The sequence below is a fragment of the Oncorhynchus clarkii genome, chromosome 5 (assembly GCF_045791955.1).
Source record: "Oncorhynchus clarkii lewisi isolate Uvic-CL-2024 chromosome 5, UVic_Ocla_1.0, whole genome shotgun sequence".
NCBI lineage: Eukaryota > Metazoa > Chordata > Actinopteri > Salmoniformes > Salmonidae > Oncorhynchus > Oncorhynchus clarkii.
This window is the reverse complement of record NC_092151.1, coordinates 89720345-89747148: the sequence shown is the minus strand read 5'-3', so window position 1 is coordinate 89747148 and position 26804 is coordinate 89720345. Positions and strand designations below refer to the sequence as shown.

General features: G+C 44.3%; 1 protein-coding gene across 15 annotated transcripts in view; it reads right to left on the bottom strand.

Moving 5' to 3' along the window:
• The window catches only part of LOC139409536 (disks large homolog 1-like), a 314749-nt gene that overhangs the window by 273682 nt on the left and 14263 nt on the right, over window positions 1-26804 (bottom strand). For all 15 annotated transcript variants that reach the window (XM_071154818.1, XM_071154819.1, XM_071154821.1 and 12 more), the window contains exon 3: window positions 12580-12755. In XM_071154818.1, the coding sequence (XP_071010919.1) occupies window positions 12580-12755 (176 nt within the window). The remainder of the gene's footprint in view (window positions 1-12579; window positions 12756-26804) is intronic.

Sequence of the window (26804 nt, the reverse complement as noted above, 5' to 3'; positions counted from 1 at the left end):
AGAAGCATGGATGGAGTAAACAGCCAGGGGATTGCCTCAGGAGCAACACATTGAAGTGGGAATGAAAACATGGGCCTTCTGTTACTGTACTTACGTCACACCTCAATCACCCATCTTGGGTTTTTTTTTTTTCCAGAAAGATTATCTCTGTAATAACAAATGTGATGCATTGTCTTTAGTACACCCAATTATACCAAATACATAAACATTCCATTTTTATATCACTTTGTACAAAAGCATTTCAACAAAAAGTGCCTTGGCCTTATTTATAAACCCTGGGTGTCATTTATAGCCCTCATGTATGGGTCTTAATACCAGAAGAGCAAGACAAGATGGAAGTGGAATAGATCAACTCCCCAGACAGGAATAAACAGAGTGGAATAGATCAACTCCCCAGACAGGAAGAAACACAATAGAATAGATCAACTCCCCAGACAGGAAGAAACAGAGTGGAATAGATCAACTCCCCAGACAGGAAGAAAAACACAGTGGAATAGATCAACTCCCCTCCCCAGACAGGAAGAAACACAGTGGAATAGATCAACTCCCCAGACAGGAAGAAACAGAGTAGAATAGATCAACTCCCCAGACAGGAAGAAACACAATAGAATAGATCAACTCCCCAGACACAGTGGAATAGATCAACTCCCCAGACACAGTGGAATAGATCAACTCCCCAGACAGGAAGAAACACAGTAGAATAGATCAACTCCCCAGACAGGAAGAAACACAATAGAATAGATCAACTCCCCAAACACAGTAGAATAGATCAACTCCCCAAACACAGTAGAATAGATCAACTCCCCAAACACAGTAGAATAGATCAACTCCCCAGACAGGAAGAAACACAGTAGAATAGATCAACTCCCCAGACAGGAAGAAACACAGTAGAATAGATCAACTCCCCAAACACAGTAGAATAGATCAACTCCCCAAACACAGTAGAATAGATCAACTCCCCAAACACAGTAGAATAGATCAACTCCCCAGACAGGAAGAAACACAGTAGAATAGATCAACTCCCCAGACAGGAATAAACACAGTAGAATAGATCAACTTCCCAGACAGGAATAAACACAGTAGAATAGATCAACTCCCCAGACAGGAATAAACACACAGTGGAATAGATCAACTCCCCAGACAGGAAGAAACACAGTAGAATAGATCAACTCCCCAGACAGGAAGAAACACAGTAGAATAGATCAACTCCCCAGACAGGAAGAAACACAATAGAATAGATCAACTCCCCAGACAGGAATAAACACAGTAGAATAGATCAACTCCCCAGACACAGTAGAATAGATCAACTCCCCAGACAGGAAGACACACAGTAGAATAGATCAACTCCCCAGACAGGAAGAAACAGTAGAATAGATCAACTCCCCAGACAGGAAGAAACACAATAGAATAGATCAACTCCCCAGACAGGAATAAACACAGTAGAATAGATCAACTCCCCAGACAGGAAGAAACACAGTAGAATATATCAACTCCCCAGACACAGTAGAATAGATCAACTCCCCAGACAGGAAGAAACACAGTAGAATAGATCAACTCCCCAGACAGGAAGAAACACAGTAGAATAGATCAACTCCCCATACAGGAAGAAACAGTAGAATAGATCAACTCCCCAGACAGGAAGAAACAGTAGAATAGATCAACTCCCCAGACAGGAAGAAACACAGTAGAATAGATCAACTCCCCAGACAGGAAGAAACAGAGTAGAACCAGACTCCAAAACAGTAGGCGGAAGCCTTCATCTTCACAAGTCAAAACCCCTATGAGTTCTAGCTGTTAGAGGGTGTCTGACCGTTAGGGCATCAGGGAAGCCACCAAACTTATGATTGGTCAAAAAAAATTAAAATGTATTATTTTAAAAATATATACACTACTGTTAAAAAGTTTTGGGTCACTTAAAAATGTCCTTATTTTGAAAGAAAAAAAGATAAAAGCTTTTTGTCCGTTAAAATAACATCAAATTGATCAGAAATACAGTGTAGACATTGTTAATGTTATAAATGACTATTGTAGCTGGAAACGGCTGATTTTTTATGAGGTCCATTATCAGCAACCATCAGTCCTGTGTTCCAATGGCACGTTGTGTTATCTAATCCAAGTTGATCATTTTAAAAAGGCTAATTGATCATTAGAAAACCCTTTTGCAATTATGTTAGCATGGCTGAAACATTTTGTGCTGATTAAAGAAGCAATAGAACTGGCCTTCTTTAGACTAGTTGAGTATCTGGAGCATCAGCATTTGTGGGTTCGATTACAGGCTCAAAATGGCCAGAAACAAAGACCTTTCTTCTGAAACTCGTCTGTCTATTCTTGTTCTGAGAAATGAAGGCTATTACATGCGAGAAATTGCCAAGAAACTGAAGATCTTTTACAACGCTGTGTACTACTCCCTTCACAGAACTGCACAAACTGGCTCTAACCAGAATAGAACGAGGAGTGGGAGGCCCCGGTGCACAACTGAGCAAGAGGACAAGTACAGTAGAGTGTCTAGTTTGAGAAACAGACACCTCACAAGTCCTCAACTGGCACCTTCATTAAATAGTACCTGCAAAACACCAGTCTCAACATCAACAGTGAAGAGGCGACTCTGGGATGTTGGCCTTCTAGGCAGAGTTGCAAAAAAAAGCCATATCTCAGACTGGCCAATAAAAAGAAAAAATTAAGACGGGTGAAAGAACAGACACTGGAAGATTGGAAAGTTTGAGGTGTTCGGATCACAAAGAAGAACACTCGTGAGACCCAGAAAAAAATGAAGATGCTGGAGGAGTGCTTGACGCCATCTGTCAAGCATGGTGGAAGCAGTGATGGTCTGGGGGTGCTTTGGTGGTGGTAAAAATGGGAGATTTGTACAGGGTAAAAGGGATCTTGAAGAAGGAAGGATATCACTCCATTTTGAAACGCCATACCCTGTGGACGGTGCTTAATTGGAGCCAATTTCCTCCTACAACAGGACAATTATCCAAAGTACAGCTCCAAACTATGCAAGAACTATTTAGGGAAGAAGCAGTCAGCTGGTATTCTGTCTACAATGAGAGGCCAGCACAGTCACCGGATCTCAATCCTATTGAGCTGTTGTGGGAGCAACTTGAGCACTTCTTACGAACCATACGGTCATCAAGACAATCCAACTTGTGGGAGGTGCTTCAGGAAACATGGGGTGAAATCTCTTCAGATTACCTCAACAAATTGACAAATAGCATGCCAACGGTCTGCAAGGCTGTAATTGCCGCAAATGCGAGGATTCTTTGACGAAAGTTTGAAGGACACAATTATTATTTCAATTCAAAATCATTATTTATAACCTTGTCAACGTCTTGACTATATTTCCTATTAATTTTGCAACTCATTTCAAGCATTATTTCATGGAAAACAAGGACATTGCCAAGTGACCCCAAACTTTTGAACGGTAATGTAATATATATACATACATACATATAGATCAACTGCCCACAACTCACCATAATTTGCAAATAAATTCATTAAAGATCCTACAATGTGATTTTCTGGATTTCTTTTCTCATTTTGTCTGTCATAGTTGAAGTGTACCTATGATGAAAATTACAGGCCTCTCTCGTCATTTTAAGTGGGAGAACTTGCACAATTGGTGGCTGACTAAATACTTTTTTTGCCCCACTGTGCGTGCGTGCGTGCGTGCGTTGCGTACACAGACAATTCAGGGATTATGTTTACAATACTCATAAAACGTGTAGTAAATGTGTGTACATTTTACTCTTTCAAAAATATATATAGTTAAAACAAGACATTGAGTTACCTACTACTCTGCCAGCATCAGCGCCAGGGCCTACCGACCCAGTGGTTCGATTGCACTTGCAACTTTTACACTGTTTGCTATGGGGGGGCGGCATGAAATTTAAGATTTGTTTTTCTTTGATTAGCAGCTAGCTAGCGGTATCCAGATTTCAATTCTCTCTCTGATCTCATATCTCAAATGCTGAAATATTAAGTTATTTCAGAATGAAAGTTAACTAGGCAGATCCTCATGCTTTGTGGCATTATGCTCTCGCTATCCACATTAAGATCATGTGTTGTCACTTGTCGCATGTGTGATCGTTTCATTCTCCCTGTGCTCGTCACCGGCTGCTCCTAAATAGTTGGTAATCTGTTCAAAACGGTGTTATCGTGTCCAGTAGTGGTGATTACATTGTTTTACATGCAAAAGTGTAACAGGTGTATTTAGGCTGTTGTTCAAATGCACAGACCACTTTATATACAGTATGTTCCCAACGAAACTACCGGTAGTTTGAAAACATGCCATAGCATTTCTGTCATGCTGAATACCCCGGGTATTCGCCTAATCAGCGGCAGACACCGCCGTCCATATTCCTGTTCTCGTAACCATGTATAAAGTGATTTAGAAAAAAGTTATTTCTGATCCGGTTGAACTGGGCCACAGGGCCTTAGTGATTGTGGGCCTGGCTGACCTTACTCATGCAGGGCAGAGCAGGGCTGGGGAAGACTAACGAGTGCTGGGGAGGAGATGGCCCCCGCTGCTAGCCAGCCTAATAAAGTATTCATACACACCCTGGGACCACCCAGTCCTTTGAAGGGACTGCTGAGCCACCAACCCAATATCAGCCTCACTCAGAGAGGCGGAGGCAGAGCTACAAACATTGATCTGATGTAGAAATAACAGTAAATGTGGGGTACCGTAACACAGGAAGGAAGGAAGGAAGGAAGGAAGGAAGGAAGGAAGGAAGGAAGGAAGGAAGGAAGGAAGGAAGGGGTGAAGGAAGGAAGGAAGGAAGGAAGGAAGGAAGGAAGGAAGGAAGGAAGGAAGGGGTGAAGGAAGGGGTGAAGGAAGGAAGGAAGGAAGGGGTGAAGGAAGGAAGGAAGGAAGGAAGGGGTGAAGGAAGGAAGGGGTGAAGGAAGGAAGGAAGGAAGGAAGGAAGGAAGGAAGGAAGGAAGGAAGGACGGAAGGAAGGAAGGAAGGAAGGAAGGAAGGAAGGAAGGAAGGAAGGAAGGAAGGAAGGAAGGAAGGAAGGAAGGAAGGAAGGAAGGAAGGAAGGAAGGAAGGAAGGAAGGAAGGTAGGGTGAGGAGGTCGCCACCTCGGGATGAGGGACAGACAACAAACAGTAGGCACTGTCGAGACTACATTAAATGCATGTCCGTATGTACAGTATATCTCTGTGACAATCCAATTCTCTAAAAGAAACTGTTTGAGATATGTAGATCTGTTTAAAATGACCTTGGCAAAGCAACCCAGTGGGGACTATTCACCAAATACCCTTTTTCATTCCCATCTATCTGGGAATTATTATTATTAATTGCTAACTTTATCAAACAAATAATTTGAATAATCTCCCCTCAGATAGGCTATATAGGCTACTTTGACTAATCAGCATCATGAGAATCCTCTAATGAAATCGATCAAAGTCCAATAACTTTCAAGCCCGCTGTTGGTGTTATGCAGTATTACTGACTTTGTTAAAGCAAACAAAAATCCTTTGAAAAGCCCTGGTAAATAGCCTACAGATTAACTGCCAATCCTGTTACCTACAACAAACATGCCATTAGGCTAATTGAGCACCTGTGTATTTATGTATAAAATATCAAATGTACTCGAGCTGTGACAAATCAGATTAAGCTGGTTTGTGATGGTTAATTCCTTTATTATGAAGCATGCCAACTGGAGAAAAAAAAAATCCACTACTTCAAATCAACGATGCGCTCTCTCTGCGCGCATCTGGTCAACTACCAGACATGCAACTCCAGCTTGCTTACCTTGGTGGTAACAATGCATAGGCAGTCCATTCTCCCGAACACTGCAGCAGCCCCGGACCGCTCAGCATCTCATAATGATCCACCACGAGCTCCTTACGATCACACAACTACCGCGTGTAGTCGGCACAGCACACACCGCCTCCGTGAGTCAAAAGTCCTTCCATGGTGAGGTCAGCGTCCTTTGTTTCGCAGGTTAACGGAGGGGCGGGCATGAGTGGATAAAAGAGGATGCTCCATTCGCTTCCACTGATAATAGCCGCTCAAGTAGCTACGAACGCGCACGATAGGCTGGCGCGTTCACAGGAGCATTGCGCTCCCACCCGCACATCATTTCAGCGCAGGTAGTCAGAGCCATGTGGGCTACAGAACCCCACAGTAGTGTAGGATGATGTGTAGGGCGCTGGTGTATTCTTAACCCCTACAGTCTCATTATTTAGATGAAAACTCTCTAGGCTGCTGCTGGTCTAAAACTGTGCTAATCAAGGAATGCTTTCGTCATAACGGGCAGCTTTAACAACCTATCGAGTTGGAAGAAAAATCACCCCTCAATGGAATCGGTTACAATGAAACTCACTCAAATCACACATTTGCGATGTTGCTAATTTCCAATGTAATATTCTGTCAAACATAATATTCTCTATATACGTCATGTATCAACTAAACGCATGGAAAGCTCCCGGACCTCAATATTAAAATAAAAAAAACGAGAGGATGTCAGCAGGTAAATATTAGAGACCCAGTGACCTTCAGGGAGGTCTAAACATATGAATATTCCAACAGTCTGGATCTCAGATGGTGTTCTGTGGAGCATGAAGCCGTCAAATGACTTCCCTAAAGGCACAGCCCAGAGTAGACAGACTCCTCACTGGCTCCCTCCACTCTCCCTCACTAGCAACACTAAGCCCAGAGTGGACAGACTCCTCACTGGCTCCCTCCACTCTCCCTCACTAGCAACGCTAAGCCCAGAGTGGACAGACTCCTCACTGGCTCCCTCCACTCTCCCTCACTAGCAACGCTAAGCCCAGAGTGGACAGACTCCTCACTGGCTCCCTCCACTCTCCCTCACTAGCAACGCTAAGCCCAGAGTGGACAGGCTCCTCACTGGCTCCCTCCACTCTCCCTCACTAGCAACGCTAAGCCCAGAAGTGGACAGACTCCTCACTGGCTCCCTCCACTCTCCCTCACTAGCAACGCTAAGCCCAGAGTGGACAGACTCCTCACTGGCTCCCTCCACTCTCCCTCACTAGCAACGCTAAGCCCAGAGTGGACAGACTCCTCACTGGCTCCCTCCACTCTCCCTCACTAGCAACGCTAAGCCCAGAGTGGACAGACTCCTCACTGGCTCCCTCCACTCTCCCTCACTAGCAACGCTAAGCCCAGAGTTGACAGACTCCTCACTGGCTCCCTCCACTCTCCCTCACTAGCAACGCTAAGCCCAGAGTGGACAGACTCCTCACTGGCTCCCTCCACTCTCCCTCACTAGCAACACTAAGCCCAGAGTGGACAGACTCCTCACTGGCTCCCTCCACTCTCCCTCACTAGCAACGCTAAGCCCAGTGGACAGACTCCTCACTGGCTCCCTCCACTCTCCCTCACTAGCAACGCTAAGCCCAGAGTGGACAGACTCCTCACTGGCTCCCTCCACTCTCCCTCACTAGCAACGCTAAGCCCAGAGTGGACAGACTCCTCACTGGCTCCCTCCACTCTCCCTCACTAGCAACGCTAAGCCCAGAGTGGACAGACTCCTCACTGGCTCCCTCCACTCTCCCTCACTAGCAACGCTAAGCCCAGAGTGGACAGACTCCTCACTGGCTCCCTCCACTCTCCCTCACTAGCAACGCTAAGCCCAGAGTGGACAGACTCCTCACTGGCTCCCTCCACTCTCCCTCACTAGCAACGCTAAGCCCAGAGTGGACAGACTCCTCACTGGCTCCCTCCACTCTCCCTCACTAGCAACGCTAAGCCCAGAGTGGACAGACTCCTCACTGGCTCCCTCCACTCTCCCTCACTAGCAACGCTAAGCCCAGAGTGGACAGACTCCTCACTGGCTCCCTCCACTCTCCCTCACTAGCAACGCTAAGCCCAGAGTGGACAGACTCCTCATTGGCTCCCTCCACCCTCCCTCACTAGCAACGCTAACACAACAGCCGCAGAAAGCAAACGGGGACAAAAACTGACTAACACTGATAGATGATGGAAAAGCAGAACTCATTTGCAGCAAGTGTGGCGACCCCTTCTTCTTAACTACAAGTAAGAGATGTGCTAGGTAATGACACATTTAAAAACATGTCCAGTTATCAGAGGCACTAAGTCTGGTGTAGGCCTAGGTAAGAGTGGACGAATGGGACAATGACATTTCGGGGACCGAGACCAGGAGTGAAATGGTACCAGGAGTATATGGAATCTACCAGAAATCAGAGCCCGGTGAGTGACTGGATGACATCATGCCATGAGGCAGATACAGTGAGTTCGGAAAGTATTCAGACCCCTCGACTTTTTCCATATTTTCCTTACGTTACAGCCTTCTTATAAAATGTATCCGTTTCCCCTCTCATCAATCTACACACAATACCCCATAATGACAAAGCAAAAACAGTTTTTTTAGACATTTCACTGCACCGTTGGCAGTGATTACAGCCTTAAGTATTTTGGGGTATGACGCTACAAGACTCCTGTTCCAACCTCTCTGTGTATATAACAGTCTCCTGCTCCAACCTCTCTAACCTCTCTGTGTATGTAACGCTCCTCTCAAGCTCTGTCAGGTTGGATGGGGAGCATCACTGCACAGATATTTTCAGGTCTCTCTAGAGATGTTCGATCGGGTTCAAGTCCAGGCTCTGGTTGGGCAACTTAAGGGCATTCAGAGACATGTCATGTGCCTTTTACTGAGGAGTGGCTTCCGTCTGGCCACTCTACCATAAAGGCCTGATTGGTGGAGTGCTGCAGTGACGGGAGAACCTTCCAGAAGGACACCCATCTCCACAGTGGAACTCTGGAGCTCTGTCAGAGTGATCATCGGGTTCTTGGTCACCTCCCTGATCAAGGCCCTTCTCCCCCATTTACTCAGTTTGGCAGGGCTGCCAGCTCTAGGAAGAGTCTTGTTGGTTCCAAACTACTTCAATTTAAGAGTGATGGAGGCCACTGTGTTCTTGGGGACCTTCAATGCTGCAGAAATGTTTTGGTACCCTTCCCCAGATCTGTGCCTTGACACAATCCTGTCTCAGAGCTCTACAGACAATTCCTTCAACCTCATGGCTTGATTTTATCTCTGACACGCACTGTCATCAACTGTGGGACATATAGACAGGTGTGTGCCTTTCCAAATCATGTCCAATCAATTGAATTCATCACAGGTGGGACTCCAATCAAGTTGTAGAAACACTCAAGGGTGATCAATGGAAACAGGACGCACCTGAGATCAATTTCGAGTCTCGTAGCAAAGGGTCTGAATCCATACATAAATAAGGTATATGCGTTTTGTTATTTTAATACATTTGCAAACATTAAAAAAACAACTTATTTTTGCTTTGTCATTATGGGGTATTGTAGTGTAGTGTGATGTGGATTTAAAAAAAACATTTATTCAATTTTAGAATAATTCTGTGGATGTGGAAAAAGGGAAGGGGCCTGAATAGTTTCTGATTGACCTGTAGATAGGCATGGAGTGACAGAACAGAACACACCTCGTCTAAACAGAGTACTTACGTGCCTGAACTCGGCAGAAAAAGATTTTCCTAGCACAAGGAGTATTTCTGTTAGGAGGGGAGAGTCCTACCAAGGCCAGGTTATTGACAGGGAGGAGGGGAGAGAGAGACAATCAATTCATTTCAACAAAGACGTTGCCATGAAAAGATATCCTTTAAAACATAGCTTAAACTTTAACTAAAATAAGGTCTTACAGAGAAATATTACCCACAACTTGAACAATTAAACAGGGACATTGCAAAATCAAATATGAGAATATGGACTATTACCAAGCTGACATGGGTGGTGACTGCAAATCACTTTCAGACTCAGTACCTTGAAGGCTCCAGCATATATTGCTAAAATAAAATATCAATGAATAGAAAGCAGCAACACAGAACAAACTCACTGGCTGATATCAGGCATGAACACACAATGACATTTCTTCCAAGCGGCTTAATAGTTGTGCCTAACTATTGTGATGCCACACGAAGATGAACAGATATAACCACAAAGTCTAATATCAGGGTGCTATATCTATGGCTATAACCCCCCCATTTTCTCTCTCTCAATACAAAAAGGTTCATTATTAAAGGACAACGGTAACACTTCCTGAGAATTCAAGATGAGATAACGGGAGGACGGGACACCTCTCAGAAGGAAGCGTCCGATGTCTCTTTCACAGATAGTTTGGTATGATTGACAGAGAGACCTACAGAGACAGGACAGGAATGCATAGCCGCTGTATGGTAGAAACCATAGAAATAGAATCCATAGAACAGGCCTCAATGATGTCACCTCTTGGTCGATTGAGAATTGTCTTGTTCTTTCAACCCATCAATTGGTTGACATTTTTAAAACAATGATTTTTCCATATATAGACACGCGTTTGAATAAAATCAACTATATGCACTGAGCTTGTCTGAGGCTTTAAGCACACCGTTTGAAATCGTAATTATGGTACAAAAATGACTCAAGAGGGAGCCAGAGATCTAGATAACAATTCTAAATTTGAAAAACTGTTCCCGACCCAACCCTCCTCTTCACAGATTCTGCCATTATGCTCCTGAAGTAGCCTGTAATAGGCTACACCAGGGTTCGGCAACCGTTGTCATGTGAAGTGCCAATTTACCTTCCTATTTCTAACGATCTGCATGCCAGTTATGATTTTCATATGCATATTTTAGTGGAACCGCTTAATTTAAATAATAACGTATTTATGTCCCATTGCCAACTAGGTAAAAAAATGGCCTACATAAAGCCAATAAATAAAAACATTGCAGGTAGAAAATATACAGATAAAAAAATAAATATCCTACAAATCACACTGGCTACACATGGAGGTTTGTTTGTCATGTTCTTTTAATTGCATTAATCTTCCTACTCCGCCTGTCAACAATGAACTTGCAACATTGTATTAAGTCAACTATCACCTGGGTCCAGCCCACAGCTCACACTAGCAAACTTGCAACATTGTATTCATTATTCTGGGCCCTTAGTTTTTGGTTTCCAGCACCAGTGAGCTCCTGACAGACACAGCTTTATTTGCGCAAAGGATAAGAAGTAATCAGGTATTTTATGACGTTTCCACTGGATCAGAGCATTACATTTTTCTCGTCGAGGCTCGGTGGTTATTGAAAGGGAGAGAGCTGGAAAGATGTTTCAGATACATTGAGGGAACTATTGTCATTCTCAATGGATGTAAAAACAGACTTTGTTTACTTGCTGTTTGAGGTGAATAAAAAAATCACTCAGAAGCTTCACAGCTCATTAGTGGCGGTGAGACAATCAGAAAGACTATCAGACAATTAATAAATAGACAAAACTCGTAAAATGTAATGAACCAAAAACTTGTTTCTCACAAATGTAGCATAGTGAGCTCAAACAAAGTGTTCACACGGACAATGAGAACGGTAAACAATTGTAATAATGATATATCGAATGCATTAACAGAAATTAACGTAACCAAACAAACAGTGTAGATTAGAAATGATGGGAATGGACGGTAAACATACTACTGGTGATATAAGTAATAGGGAAGTGATAGACCCTAACAATCAAAGAGATATGTGCCTTGGCCATTTTAGTCACACTCTCCTTATTGAATCAACATTTCAAATCACACCCAAGACACAGTCCAAAGCAGTAGCCATTTATCGAAAAACAAATACAATTTCACTCATTTTTATACTTTTTTTGGGGGGGGGCACGCCAAGGCAAATACCTTGTTCTAGTGGAGTGGGCCTTACGTTGCCGAAGCCTGTCTTAGAGTGATGGACTGTACCATCCCCGTTCTAGTGGAATGGGCCTTACGTTGCCGAAGCCTGTCTTAGAGTGATGGACTGTACCATCCCCGTTCTAGTGGAATGGGCCTTACGTTGCCGAAGCCTGTCTTAGAGTGATGGACTGTACCATCCACGCCGCAGCAACGGATTAGTCCACTCCGACAGGCGGAAATCAGACAGCCGTCTCGTGTGCCATAAAAAATAAATATATAATACTTGTGACCACTTGATAAAAAAAATAAAACGCTGTCGATCAACAGCCAATGACCAAACAATCCACCAGCCGACTAAACCAGGTCAGGCCTAGTGGACAGGCAGCCATTGGGAGTGTATCCATGAGTTTGCCAGTCACATTGCCAAGGTTAGAGGTTCCAAGGCCTTTCTATGGATTCCATTTCTATGGTAGAACCACAGTATGGGTGTAGTAGATGGAGGACCAGGAGGGGGCAGAGGACCAGGAGGGGGCAGAGGACCAGGAGGGGCGTATGCTCCACATCATCTCATCTCAAAGACAGCCAGCAGTACTGTAGCCACACTACTGTGGTGTACATTAATTATACAGGAGGATCAGCATTTTCTCACACACACACTCAAGACTAAAACCTAAGCCTAAACACGCAAAGTGCAATGTATGGTAACTGGGCACACAGCCAGAAACATAGAGCATGGGAACAGTGAACGGGTTGCCAGTTGCCACAGCAAACCTATAGGAACAGTGAGCAGCAGCCTGGCTTTATATCACATCCGTTCTAGTGGAGTGGGTTGCCAGATTTGGGCAAAATATAAACAGGGCTTTTACCAAACAAGGTGCAAATAAGTACTTATCACAATGCTATAAAGTTTGCTTACCTCTATGCTGGACGTAAGGCTGCTGGGCAGGGTGTCAGAGGTGACAGCTGTAGAGGGGGAGGGAAGGCTGGAGAAGTCCCACAGGGTGACAGGGGGAGCTGGGGGCTCTGCAGGCTTGACTGGCTCTACAGATGTCTGGCCTTCCTGTAAGGTCACTTCATAAAACTCCTGGATATCTGGAGGAGTAGGGAGGAGAAGGAGGAAATGGAGAGTGGGGAATCTGTTAGCACTGGATTTTGTGGTTCTTGGAAAAACACAAATCAGAATACTTTCAACTGGCATATTATGTCTCTGGTTTCAGCATTTACATACACTAAGGTTGGAGACATTAAAACTCGTTTTTCAAACCACTCAAAACAAACTATAGTTTGGCAAGTCGGTTAGGACATCTACTTTGTGCATGACAAGTCATTTTTCCAACAATTATTTCACTGTATCACCAGTGGGTCAGAAGTTTACATACACTAATTTGACTGTGCCTTTATACAGCTTGGAATATTCCAGAAAATAGAAATCAAAAGTGCAAATCAATCCCAGAACAACAGCAAAGGACCTTGTGAAGATGCTGTAGGAAACGGGTACAAAAGTATCTATATCCACAGCCCTATATCGACATAACCTGAAAGGCCGCTCAGCCAGGAAGAAGCCCCAGATCCAAAACCACCATAGAAAAGCCAGACTACGGTTTGGAACTGCACATGGGGACAAAGATCGTACTTTTGGGAGAAATTTCCTCTGGTCTGATGAAACAAAAATAGAACTGTTTGGCCATAATGACCACCATTATGTTTGGAGGAAAAAGGGAGAGGCTTGCAAGCAAAAGAACACCATCCCAACCCTGAAGCCCGGGGGTGGCAGCATCATGTTGTGTGGGTGCTTTGCTGCAGGAGGGACTGGTGCACTTCACAAAATAGATGGCATCATGAGGAAACATAATTATGTGGATATATTGAAGCAACATCTCAGGAAGTTAAAGCTTAGTCGCAAATGGGTCTTCCAAATGGACAATGACCCCAAGCATACTTCCAAAGTTGAGGCAAAATGGCATAATTTTATTTTATTTTACCTTTATTTAACTAGGCAAGTCAGTTAAGAACAAATTCTTATTTTCAATGACGGCCTAGGAACAGTGGGTTAACTGCCTGTTCAGGGGCAGAACGACAGATTTGTACCTTGTCAGCTCGGGGGTTTGAACTTGCAACCTTCCGGTTACTAGACCAACGCTCTAACCACTAGGCTACCCTAGTGGTTAGAGGACAACAAAGTCAAGGTATTGGAGTGGCCATCACAAAGCCCTGACCTCAATCCCATAGAACATTTGTGGGCATAACTGAAAAAGCGTGTGCGAACAAAGAGGCCTACAAACCTGACTCAGTTACACCAGCTCTGTCAGGAGGAACGGGCCAAAATTCACCCAACTTATTGTGGGAAGCTTGTGGAAGGCTACCCGAAACGTTTGACCCCAAGTTAAACAATTTAAAGGTAATGCTACTAAATACTAATTGAGTGTATTTAAGTAAGCTTCTGACCCACTGGGAATGTGATGAAAGAAATAAAAAGGTGAAATAATCATTCTCTCTACTATTACTCTGACATTTCACATTCTTAAAATAAAGTGGTGACCCTAACTGACCTAAGACAGGGAATTTTTACTGGGATTAAATGTCAGGTATTGTGAAAAACTGAGTTTAAATGTATTTGGCTAAGGTGTATGTAAACTTCCGACTTACACTTACTTACAGTTGGTCTCAGCATGTTAGCAAGTGTACAGTTGAAGTCTACATACAAGTTTACATACACCTTAGCCAAATACATTTAAACTCAGTTTTTCACAATTCCTGACTTTTTGCACCAAAGTACGTTCATCTCTAGGAGACAGAACGAGTCTCCTTCCTGAGCGGTATGACGACTGCGCGGTCGTACAGATGAACCCGATACCTTCAGGCGTTTGGAAATTGCTCCCAAGGATAAACCAGACTTCATCCTGCCATTTTTTTTCCTGAGGTCTTAGCTGATTTCTTTTGATTTTCCCATGATGTCAAGCAAAGAGGCACTGAGGTTGAAGGTAGGCCTTGAAATACATCCACAGGTACACCTCTCAAATGGCACTGAGGCACTGAGGTTGAAGGTAGGCCTTGAAATACATCCACAGGTACACCACTCAAATGATGTCAATTAGCCTATCAGAAGCTTCTAAAGCCATGGCATCATTTTTTGGAATTTTTCAAGCTGTTTAAAAGGCACAGTCAACTTTCTGACCCACTGGAATTGTGATACAGTGAATTATAAATCGGTCTGTCATAATAATAATTAACCATTTAAATCAAATCAAATCTATTTGTAGTAGTACCCCCCTCCCACACACACACACACACACACACACACACACACACACACACACACACACACACACACACACACACACACACACACACACACACACACACACACACACACACACACACACACACACACACACACACACACACACACACACACACACACACACACACATATAGAGTAACAGTCCTAGTCAGGCATATGATGTATCTGAGCTATGTACAGTAGCATGTTACATGAGTAAGGGCTGATGACACTAGTTCAGAGAACCAGTAGTGTAAAGGCCAAGCCTAGCTATCCCTGTGAGCCGTGTCAGATCTTTATGCTCTTCATTCCCATTCAATATGACCTTAACTTTAAGGACATAACAGCTAAGAGATTTCAAATAGACCTACGACTTGAACCCATGAATTACATGGCAAAAATGGCAAAAACTATCAGCGAGACCTCTCTTAACTAAATCGTAAAAAGAATGTGGCCAAATCAGCTACCTCTATTTTAAGTATTTAAAAGTATTTTCAAATAACTTCCTATAAATAAACAAAACAATTTTCAAATACTTACAGTACCAGTCTAAAGTTTGGACACACCTACTCATTCAAGGGGTTTTCTTTATTTTGACTATGTTCTATATTGCAGCGAAGAGGTGACTCCGGGATGCTGGCCTTCTAGGCAGAGTTGCAAAGAAAAAGCCATATCTCAGACTGGCCAATAAAAAGAACAGATGGGCAGAAGAACACAGACACTGGACAGAGGTACTCTGCCTAGAAGACCAGCATCCCGGAGTCGCCTCTTCACTGTTGACATTGAGACTGCTGTTTTGTGGGTACTGTTTAATGAAGCTGCCAGTTGAATACTTGTGAGGCGTCCATTTCTCAAACTAGGCACTCTAATGTACTTGTCCTCTTGGTCAGTTGTGCACCGGGGCCTCCCACTCCTCTTTCTATTCTGGTTAGAGCCACTTTGCACTGTTCTGTGAAAGGAGTAGTACACAGCATTGTACAAGATCTTCAGTTTCTTGGCAATTTCTCGCATGCAATAGCCTTCGTTTCTCAGAACAAGAATAGACTGACGAGTTTCAGAAGAAAGGACTTCGTTTCTGGCCATTTTGAGCCTGTAAATCGACACACAAATGCTGATGCTCCAGATACTCAACTAGTCTAAAGAAGGCCAGTTTTATTGCTTCTTTAATCAGGACAACAGTTTTCAGCTGTGCTAACATAATTGCAAAAGGGATTTCTAATGATCAATTAGCCTTTTAAAATGATAAACTTGGATTAGCTAACACAACGCGCCATTGGAACACAGGACTTGCTGATAATGGGCCTCTGTACGCCTACGTAGATATTCCATTAAAAATATATATATATTTTTTTTTTTAAATCAGCCGTTTCCAGCTACAATAGTCATTTACAACATGAACAATGTCTACACTGTATTTCTGATCAATTTGATGTTATTCAATGAACAAAAAAAAGTGCTTTTCTTAAAAATAAAAATAAAAAATGCAATTTTAAAGTGACCCCTAACTTTTGAACGATAGTGTACATTTTATATTTGAGATTCTTCAAAGTAGCCACCCTTTGCCTTGATGACAGCTTTGCACACTCTTGGCATTCTCTCAACCAGCTACATGAGGTAGTCACCTGGAAAGCATTTCAATTAACAGGTGTGCCTTGTTAAAAGTAAATTTGTGGAATTTCTGTCCTTCTTAATGCATGAGCCAATCAGTTGTGTTGTAACAAGGTAGGGGTGGTATACAGAAGATAGGGCTTAAGGGCGCTGTACTGCAGCGCCAGCTGTGCCACCACAGACCCTGGGTTCGCGCCCAGGCTCTGTCGCAACTGGCCGCGACCGGGAGGTCCGTGGGGCGACGCACAATTGGCCTAGCGTAGGGAGGGATATCCTTGTCTCATCGCGCACCAGCGACTCCTGTGGTGGGCCGGGCGCAGTGCACGCTAACCAAGGTTGCCAGGTGCACGGTGTTTCCTCCGACACATTGGTGCGGCTGGCTTCCGGGTTGGATGCGCGCTGTGTTAAGAAGCAGTGCGGCTTGGTTGGGTTGTGTTTCGGAGGACGCATGACTTGTAACCTTCGTCTCTTCCGAGGACGTACGGGAGTTGTAGCGATGAGACAAGATAGTAGCTACCAAAAACAATTGGATACCACAAAATTGGGGAGGAAAAAGGGGTAAAAATTCAAAAAAATAAAATAAAATGTTTGCAATGTGTTCCCCTGGTGCCGATGACGTGGATGTCGATTAAGGCAGCCTCCCACACCTCTCTGATTCAGAGGGGTTGGGTTAAATGCGGAAGACATTTCAGTTGAACTACTGACTAGGTATCACCTTTTCCCAATGTACTCATTAGCATTAACACGGAACAAAAATATAAACGCAACATGTAGAGTGTTGGTCCGATGTTTCATGAGCTGAAATATAAGATCACAGAAATGTTCCATACGCACAAAAAGCTTATTTCTCTAAATGTTTGAGCACAAATTTGTTTACATGCCTGTTAGTAAGCATTTCTCCTTTGCCAAGATAATCCATCCATCTGACAGGTGTGGCATACCAAGAAGCTGATTAAACAGCATGATCATTACACAGGTGAACCTTGTACTGGGGGCATTAAAAGAACTCTAGGGAATTTGGCAGTATGTCCAACAGCCCTCACAACCGCAGACCACGTGTAATGGTGCCGTGTGGGTGAGCAGGTTGCTGATGTCAACGTTGTGAACAGAGTGCCCCATGGTGGCGGTGGGATTATGGTATGGGCAGGCATAAACTACGGACAACGAACACAACTGCATTTTATTGACAGCAATTTGAATGCACAGAAATAAAGTCGCGAGATCCTGAGGCCCATTGTGAGGCCCATTTTTTGTTAAAGCCATCTGTGACCAACAGATACATATCTGTTTCTCAAATGATTGCCTCGCCTGGTTTACCAACTACTTCTCTGATAGAATTCAGTGTGTCAAATCGGAGGGCCTGTTGTCTGGACCTCTGACAGTCACTATGGGTGTGCCACAGGGTTCAATTCTCGGGCCGAGTCTCTTTTCTTTACACATCAATGATGTTGCTCTTGCTGCTGGTGAGTCTCTGATCCACCTCTATGCAGACGACACTATTCTGTATACTTCTGGCCCCTCCTTGGACACTGTGTTAACTCACCTCCAGACGAGCTTCAATGCCATACAACTCTCCTTCCGTGGCCTCCAACTGCTCTTAAACGCAAGTAAAACTAAATGCATGCTATTCAATCGATCACTGCCCTCACCTGCCTGCCCGTCCAACATCACTACTCTGGACGGCTCTGACTTAGAATACATGGACAACTACAAATACCTGGGTGTCTGGTTAGACTGTAAACTCTCCTTCCAGACTCACATTAAGAATCTCCAATCCAAAATTACATCTAGAATCGGCTTCCTATATCGCAACAAAGCATCCTTCACTTATGCTGCCAAACATACCCTCGTAAAACTGACCATCCTACCGATCCTCGACTTCGGTCATCTATAAAATAGCCTCAAACACTCTACTCAACAAACTGGATGCAGTCTATCAAAGTGCCATCCGTTTTGTCACCAAAGCTCCATACACTACCCACCATTGCGACCTGTACGCTCTCGTTAGTTGGCCAAACCCACTGGCTACAGGTTATCTACAAGTCTCTGCTAGGTAAAGCCCCGTCTTATCTCAGCTCACTGGTCACCATAGCAGCACCCACTCGTAGCACGCGCTCCAGCAGGTATATCTCACTGGTCACCCCCAAAGCCAAAAAAAGCTTTGGTCGTCTTTCCTTCCAGTTCTCTGCTGCCCATGACTGGAACAAATTGCAAAAATTTCTGAAGCTGGAGACTCACATCTCCCTCACTAGCTTTAAGCACCAGTTGTCAGAGCAGTTCACAGATCACTGCACCTGTACTTAGCCTATCTGTAAACAGCCCATCTATCTACCGCATCCCCATACTGGTATTTATTTATTTATTTTTGCTCCTTTGCACCCCAGTATCTCAACCTGCACATTCATCTTCTGCCGATCTACCATTCCAGTGTTTAATTGCTATATTGTAATTACTTCGCCACCATGGCCTATTTATTTCCTTAACTTACCTCATTTGCACTCACTGTATATACACTTTTTGTTTTATTTTGTTCTACTGTATTATTGACTGTATGTTTTGTTTATTCCATCTGTAACTCTGTGTTATTGTATGTGTCGAATTGCTACGCTTTATCTTGGCCAGGTCGCAGTTGCAAATGAGAACTTGTTCTCAACTAGCCTACCTGGTTAAATAAAGGTGTTCTCAACTGGCCTACCTGGTTAAATAAAGGTGTTCTCAACTGGCCTACCTGGTTAAATAAAGGTGTTCTCAACTAGCCTACCTGGTTAAATAAAGGTGTTCTCAACTGGCCTACCTGGTTAAATAAAGGTGTTCTCAACTAGCCTACCTGGTTAAATAAAGGTGTTCTCAACTGGCCTACCTGGTTAAATAAAGGTGTTCTCAACTGGCCTACCTGGTTAAATAAAGGTGTTCTCAACTGGCCTACCTGGTTAAATAAAGGTGTTCTCAACTGGCCTACCTGGTTAAATAAAGGTGTTCTCAACTGGCCTACCTGGTTAAATAAAGGTGTTCTCAACTGGCCTACCTGGTTAAATAAAGGTGTTCTCAACTAGCCTACCTGGTTAAATAAAGGTGTTCTCAACTGGCCTACCTGGTTAAATAAAGGTGTTCTCAACTGGCCTACCTGGTTAAATAAAGGTGTTCTCAACTGGCCTACCTGGTTAAATAAAGGTGTTCTCAACTAGCCTACCTGGTTAAATAAAGGTGTTCTCAACTGGCCTACCTGGTTAAATAAAGGTGTTCTCAACTGGCCTACCTGGTTAAATAAAGGTGTTCTCAACTGGCCTACCTGGTTAAATAAAGGTGTTCTCAACTGGCCTACCTGGTTAAATAAAGGTGTTCTCAACTGGCCTACCTGGTTAAATAAAGGTGTTCTCAACTGGCCTACCTGGTTAAATAAAGGTGTTCTCAACTGGCCTACCTGGTTAAATAAAGGTGTTCTCAACTAGCCTACCTGGTTAAATAAAGGTGTTCTCAACTAGCCTACCTGGTTAAATAAAGGTGTTCTCAACTAGCCTACCTGGTTAAATAAAGGTGTTCTCAACTGGCCTACCTGGTTAAATAAAGGTGTTCTCAACTAGCCTACCTGGTTAAATAAAGGTGTTCTCAACTAGCCCACCTGGTTAAATAAAGGTGTTCTCAACTGGCCTACCTGGTTAAATAAAGGTGTTCTCAACTAGCCCACCTGGTTAAATAAAGGTGTTCTCAACTGGCCTACCTGGTTAAATAAAGGTGTTCTCAACTGGCCTACCTGGTTAAATAAAGGTGTTCTCAACTGGCCTACCTGGTTAAATAAAGGTGTTCTCAACTAGCCTACCTGGTTAAATAAAGGTGTTCTCAACTAGCCCACCTGGTTAAATAAAGGTGTTCTCAACTAGCCTACCTGGTTAAATAAAGGTGTTCTCAACTAGCCTACCTGGTTAAATAAAGGTGTTCTCAACTAGCCTACCTGGTTAAATAAAGGTGTTCTCAACTGGCCTACCTGGTTAAATAAAGGTGTTCTCAACTAGCCTACCTGGTTAAATAAAGGTGTTCTCAACTGGCCTACCTGGTTAAATAAAGGTGTTCTCAACTGGCCTACCTGGTTAAATAAAGGTGTTCTCAACTGGCCTACCTGGTTAAATAAAGGTGTTCTCAACTGGCCTACCTGGTTAAATAAAGGTGAAATAAAAATAAATAAATAAATCTGTATTCCCAGTCATGTGAAATCCATAGATTAGGGCCTAATGAATTTATTTAAACTTGACTTATTTCCTCATATGAACTCTTAGAAATTGTTGCATTTTGAGTCAATTCGATGGGATTTTACATGAACTTGTTAGCATTGCTAACCTTCGGATTAGAGAGTATCAGTGGGGTTTGAATACAGCGCCCCTTGTGTTCAGTGCCGGTACTACCAAATATCCCAATATGGCACAAGGTCAGTATGAAGGTACACCTGTCTGGATACCGCATAAGCTTACTGAGTTCTCATAAATTGTTATGCAAAAGAGCAATTGTCAATGAAATATGGTTCAAATGTTGATTTCTTACATTGTGAAAATAATGACACATGACAATGGCCCCAAATGATCAGAGAGGGGCGGCAGGTAACCTAGTGGTTAGAGCGTTGGACTAGTAACCAAAAGGTTGCAAGATCAAATCCCCGAGCTGGCAAGGTAAAAATCTGTCGTTCTGCCCCTGAACAAGGCAGTTAACACACTGTTCCTAGGCCATCATTGAAAATAATAATTTGTTCTTAACTGACTAATATATTTTTTTTTTCCCCCATCCTATTTATTGAATATTGGTTATCAATGTAGGTTCATATCTAGTTCAAACATTGATTTTATTCTTTATGGTTTCCATTCTGTGATTGAACTGTAGATCTTATCTGGATCTGATCCTTCACTGAAACAAACTAAGTGACAACTAGCTCTCATCGTGTGCACACTACCCATTTCAGCCCTTCACTCACACGACTTGGCTATGTTTGGCCTTTCACTAGGGAGCTTAGCTTGGCCTTTCACTGGGGAGCTTAGCTTGGCTATGTTTGGCCTTTCACTAGGGAGCTTAGCTTGGCCTTTCACTGGGGAGCTTAGCTTGGCTATGTTTGGCCTTTCACTGGGGAGCTTAGCTTGGCCTTTCACTGGGGAGCTTAGCTTGGCTATGTTTGGCCTTTCACTAGGGAGCTTAGCTTGGCCTTTCACTGGGGAGCTTAGCTTGGCTATGTTTGGCCTTTCACTGGGGAGCTTAGCTTGGTCTTTCACTGGGGAGCTTAGCTTGGCTATGTTTGGCCTTTCACTAGGGAGCTTAGCTTGGCTGTTTGGCCTTTCACTGGGGAGCTTAGCTTGGCCTTTCACTGGGGAGCTTGGCTATGTTTGGCCTTTCACTGGGGAGCTTAGCTTGGCTATGTTTGGCCTTTCACTGGGGAGCTTAGCTTGGCTATGTTTGGCCTTTCACTGGGGAGCTTAGCTTGGCTATGTTTGGCCTTTCACTGGGGAGCTTAGCTTGGCTATGTTTGGCCTTTCACTGGGGAGCTTAGCTTGGCTATGTTTGGCCTTTCACTAGGGAGCTTAGCTTGGCTATGTTTGGCCTTTCACTAGGGAGCTTAGCCATGTTTGGCCTTTCACTAGGGAGCTTAGCTTGGCCTTTCACTAGGGAGCTTAGCTTGGCCTTTCACTAGGGAGCTTAGCTTGGCCATGTTTGGCCTTTCACTAGGGAGCTTAGCTATGTTTGGCCTTTCACTAGGGAGCTTAGCTTGGCCATGTTTGGCCTTTCACTAGGGAGCTTAGCCATGTTTGGCCTTTCACTAGGGAGCTTCGCTAACTGCTCGGTAAACACGGTACATGTGTCAGGTTTACAGACGTGCAAACAGGACTGGTAGGGATTCAGAAGCGAATCACCAGAGACTACACTAGCGTATGGTACTGGGTTGGTGTAACTGATTGATGATTACTACAGAAGTTCTGTGTTGCCATGCCGATGTAGAGGAAGTCACTGTGAGGTCAGGCTACAGAACTTCACACCACTTGAACAGGAGAAGAAGAGAAAAATAACATCCTCATGCAGACTAAGCTAAAATATCTCGTAAAAAGGAAAAGAAGAAGCAGATCTCGATGAAAAGGAACACGTTTTCACATTATCTTGCATTTTGTGGGAACTAAATACAAACAGGCCTATCAAGAAACAGTTTTTAGTCAAGTCTGCAGATGTTGGCTACAACCGTTTTGAGAATACAAACAAATGTCATGGTGGAGCATTCGATGCCGACATGGATGATCGTTTACCTGAATTTGTAGTGTACATCAACACCATCATCACAGAAACCCTAGACCCACTCCAATTCACATACCGCCCCAACAGATGACAATCTCTATTGCACTCCATAATGCCCTTTCCCACTTGGACAAAAAGGAACACCTATGTGAGAATGCTGTTCATTGACTACAGCTCAGCGTTCAACACCATAGTGAAGAGCTTTGAGTGCACTAAGCTAAGGACCCTGGGACTAAACATCTCCCTCTGCAACTGGATCCTGAGCTTCCTGACCCCAGGTGGTAAGCGTAGGTAACAACACATCTGGCAACCTCATCCTCAACACATGGGCCCTCGGGGTGCGTGCTTAGTCCCCTCCTGTACTCCCTGTTCACCCCGGACTGAGTGGCCAAGCATGACTCCGACACTATCATTAAGTCTGCAGACAACAACTGTGGTAGGCCTGGTCCCCGACAACAATGAGACCACCTATAGGGAGGAGGTCAGAGACCTGGCATTGTGGTGCCAGGACAACAACCTCTCCATCAACGTGATCAAGACAAAGGAGATGTGGATCTCTACAGATCGGTGTCCCACCCTCGGGACGGTTGAGCTAATGTGATTAGCATGAGGCTGTATGTAACAAGAACATTTCCCAGGACATAGACATGTCGGCAGAAAGCTTAAATTCCTGTTAATCTAACGGCACTGTCCAATATACAGTAGTTATTACAGTGAAAGAATACCATGCTATTGTTTGAGGAGAGTGCACAGTTAGGAACTTGAAAAGTTATTAATAAACCAATTAGGCCCATTCGGGCAGTCTTGATACAACATTTTGAACAGACATACAATGGTTCATTGGATCAGTCTAAAACGTTGCACATACACTGCTGCCATCTAGTGGCCAACATCTCAATTGCGCCTGGGCTGGAATAATACATTAGGGTCTTTCTCTTGCATTTCAAAGATGGTACAAAACAAATACAAAGAAAACAGTTGGATTTTTATTTGTATTATCTTTTACCAGATCTAATGTGTTATATTCTCCTACATTCATTTCCACAAACTTCAAAGTGTTTCCATTCAAATGGTATCAATAATATGCATATCCTTGCTTCAGGTCCTGAGCTACAGGCAGTTAGATTTGGGCATGTCATTTTAGGTGAAAATTGGGGGAAAAGGGGGTGGATCCTTTAGAGGTTTTTAACAGCTTCTACCCCCCAATCCATAAGACTGCTGAACAGCTAATCAAATGGCCACCGGACTATTTCATTGACCCCAGCTCCCATTCTTTTATTTTCTTCCATTTACACTGCTGCTACTTGTTGTTTATTATCTATGCATAGTCACTTTCCCCCGACCTACATGTACATATTACCTCAATTACCTCGACTAACCTGTACCCCCACACTGACTCGGTACCAGTACCCCCTGTATATAGCCTCAATATTGTTACTTTTTATTATTTCTTTACTTTATTTAGTAAATATTTTCTTAAAACGGCATTGTTAGTTAAGGGCTTGTAAGTAAGAAGGTCTACTACACCTGTTTATTCGGCACATGTGACAAATACAATTTGATATTAGTTAGGCATGGCATGAGTTAGGCATGGTTCTGCAGAGGGCACAGCTGCCCTGCCATGTCCTTCCTCCAGTCACTATGATGCCAAAATGGAGGGTTGTTTACAGGGCCTGGCAGAGCCTAGACCAGGTAAATGGAGGGTTGTTTGCAGGGCCTGGCAGAGCCTAGACCAGGTAAATGGAGGGTTGTTTACAGGGCCTGGCAGAGCATAGACCAGGTAAATGGAGGGTTGTTTACAGGGCCTGGCAGAGCCTAGACCAGGTAAATGGAGGGTTGTTTACAGGGCCTGGCAGAGCCTAGACCAGGTAAATGGAGGGTTGTTTACAGGGCCTGGCAGAGCCTAGACCAGGTAAATGGAGGGTTGTTTACAGGGCCTGGCAGAGCCTAGACCAGGTAAATGGAGGGTTGTTTACAGGGCATGGCAGAGCCTAGACCAGGTAAATAGAGGGTTGTTTACAGGGCCTGGCAGAGCCTAGACCAGGTAAATGGAGGGTTGTTTGCAGGGCAATGCAGAGCCTAGACCAGGTAAATGGAGGGTTGTTTACAGGGCCTGGCAGAACCTAGACCAGGTAAATGGAGGGTTGTTTACAGGGCCTGGCAGAACCTAGACCAGGTTAAGGTGGTGAGGCTCTGATACACAACACTTAAAAGGGAGAGCCCAAGATTATTACGCTCCGTCTCAGGTTACAACCTGCCACAGGAAGGCAATACACTGGAGGGAACCCCCATGGTAAACCACTTACCTTACATCATGTGTGAGAGAAAGTACAGCACTACAGCTTAGAACTAGTGTATTCCTCAGTCAGTCTAGCTTTTAAATATGTAGTCCTTCACAGGGTTAAAGTTAGTCAAGGTCCCTGACCTCTCACCTCTAACCCATGGGCACCAGGTCAAGGCATGTTGACTCTGACCTGCTAAGAGGGGACTGAACTGTGAAGGCAGGTCAGCAAGTTATCATACCATTACCAGATACCTGAGCTTGGAGGCCAGAGAAGAGTGTGTGGGTGGTAGAAGAAAAGTGCACTGGGTGGTAGGAGAAAAGCACACACACACACACACACACACACACACACACACACACACACACACACACACACACACACACACACACACACACACACACACACACACACACACACACACACACACACACACACACACACACACACACACACACAGGATAAGGCTACTTATAGCAGGCCCAACATAGCAAATAGCCTTACAACTTAGTGTTTGACATTTCATCCCGTCAGTAGAGGATGCCTGGTTATTCTTTAAAAGTGCCTTCCTCACCATCTTAAATAAGCATGCCCCACTCAAAACATTTTTAGAACTAAGAACAGCCCTTGGTTCACTCCAGACCTGACTGCCCTTGACCAGCACAAATACATCCTGTGGCGTTCTGCATTAGTATCGAATATCCCCAGCGATATGCAACTTTTCAGGGAAGTTAGGAACAAATATACACAGTCAGTTAAGAAAGCAAAGCCTAGCTTTTTAAAACAGAAATTCTCATCCTGTAGCACAAACTGCAAAAAGTTGAGCCACTGAGGTCCATGGAGAATAAGAGCACCTCCTCCCAGCTGCCCACTGCACTGAGGCTAGGTAACACGGTCACCACGATAAATCTACGATAATCGAGAATTTAAAGAAGCATTTTTCTACGGCTGGCCATGCTTTCCACCTGGCTACCCCTACCCCGGCCACCAGCTCTGCACCCCCCATAGCAACTTCCCAAGCCCCCCAACTTCTCCTTCACCCAAATCCAGATAGCTGATGTTCTGAATGAGCTGCAAAACCTGGACCTGTACAAATCAGCTGGGCTAGAAAATCTGGACTAGAGGTCAACCGATTTAATCGAATGGCCGATTTTGGTAATTTTGGACGCCGATTGTTTTTTGTTGTTTTTTATCTTTATTTAACGAGGCAAGTCAGTTAAGAACAGATTCTTATTTTCAATGACTTGGAACGGTGGGTTAACTGCCTGTTCAGGTGCAGAACGACAGATTTTTACCTTGTCAGCTCAGGGATTCAATCTTGCAACCAACGCGGCCTCCCGGGTGGCGCAGTGGTTAAGGGCGCTGTACTGCAGCGGCAGCTGTGCCATCAGAGTCCCTGGGTTCGCACCCAGGCTCTGTCGTAACCGGCCGCGACCGGGAGGTCCGTGGGGCGACGCACAATTGGCCTAGTGTCGTCCGGGTTAGGGAGGAATTGGTCGGTAGGGATCTCCTTGTCTCATCGCGCACCAGCGACTCCTGTGGCAGGCCGGGCGCAGTGCGCCAAGGTTGCCAGGTGCACGGTGTAGCCTCCGACACATTGGTGCGGCTGGCTTCCGGGTTGGATGCGCGCTGTGTTAAGAAGCAGTACGGCTGGTTGGGTTGTGTATCGGAGGACGCATGACATTCAGCCTTCGTCTCTCCCGAGCCCGTACG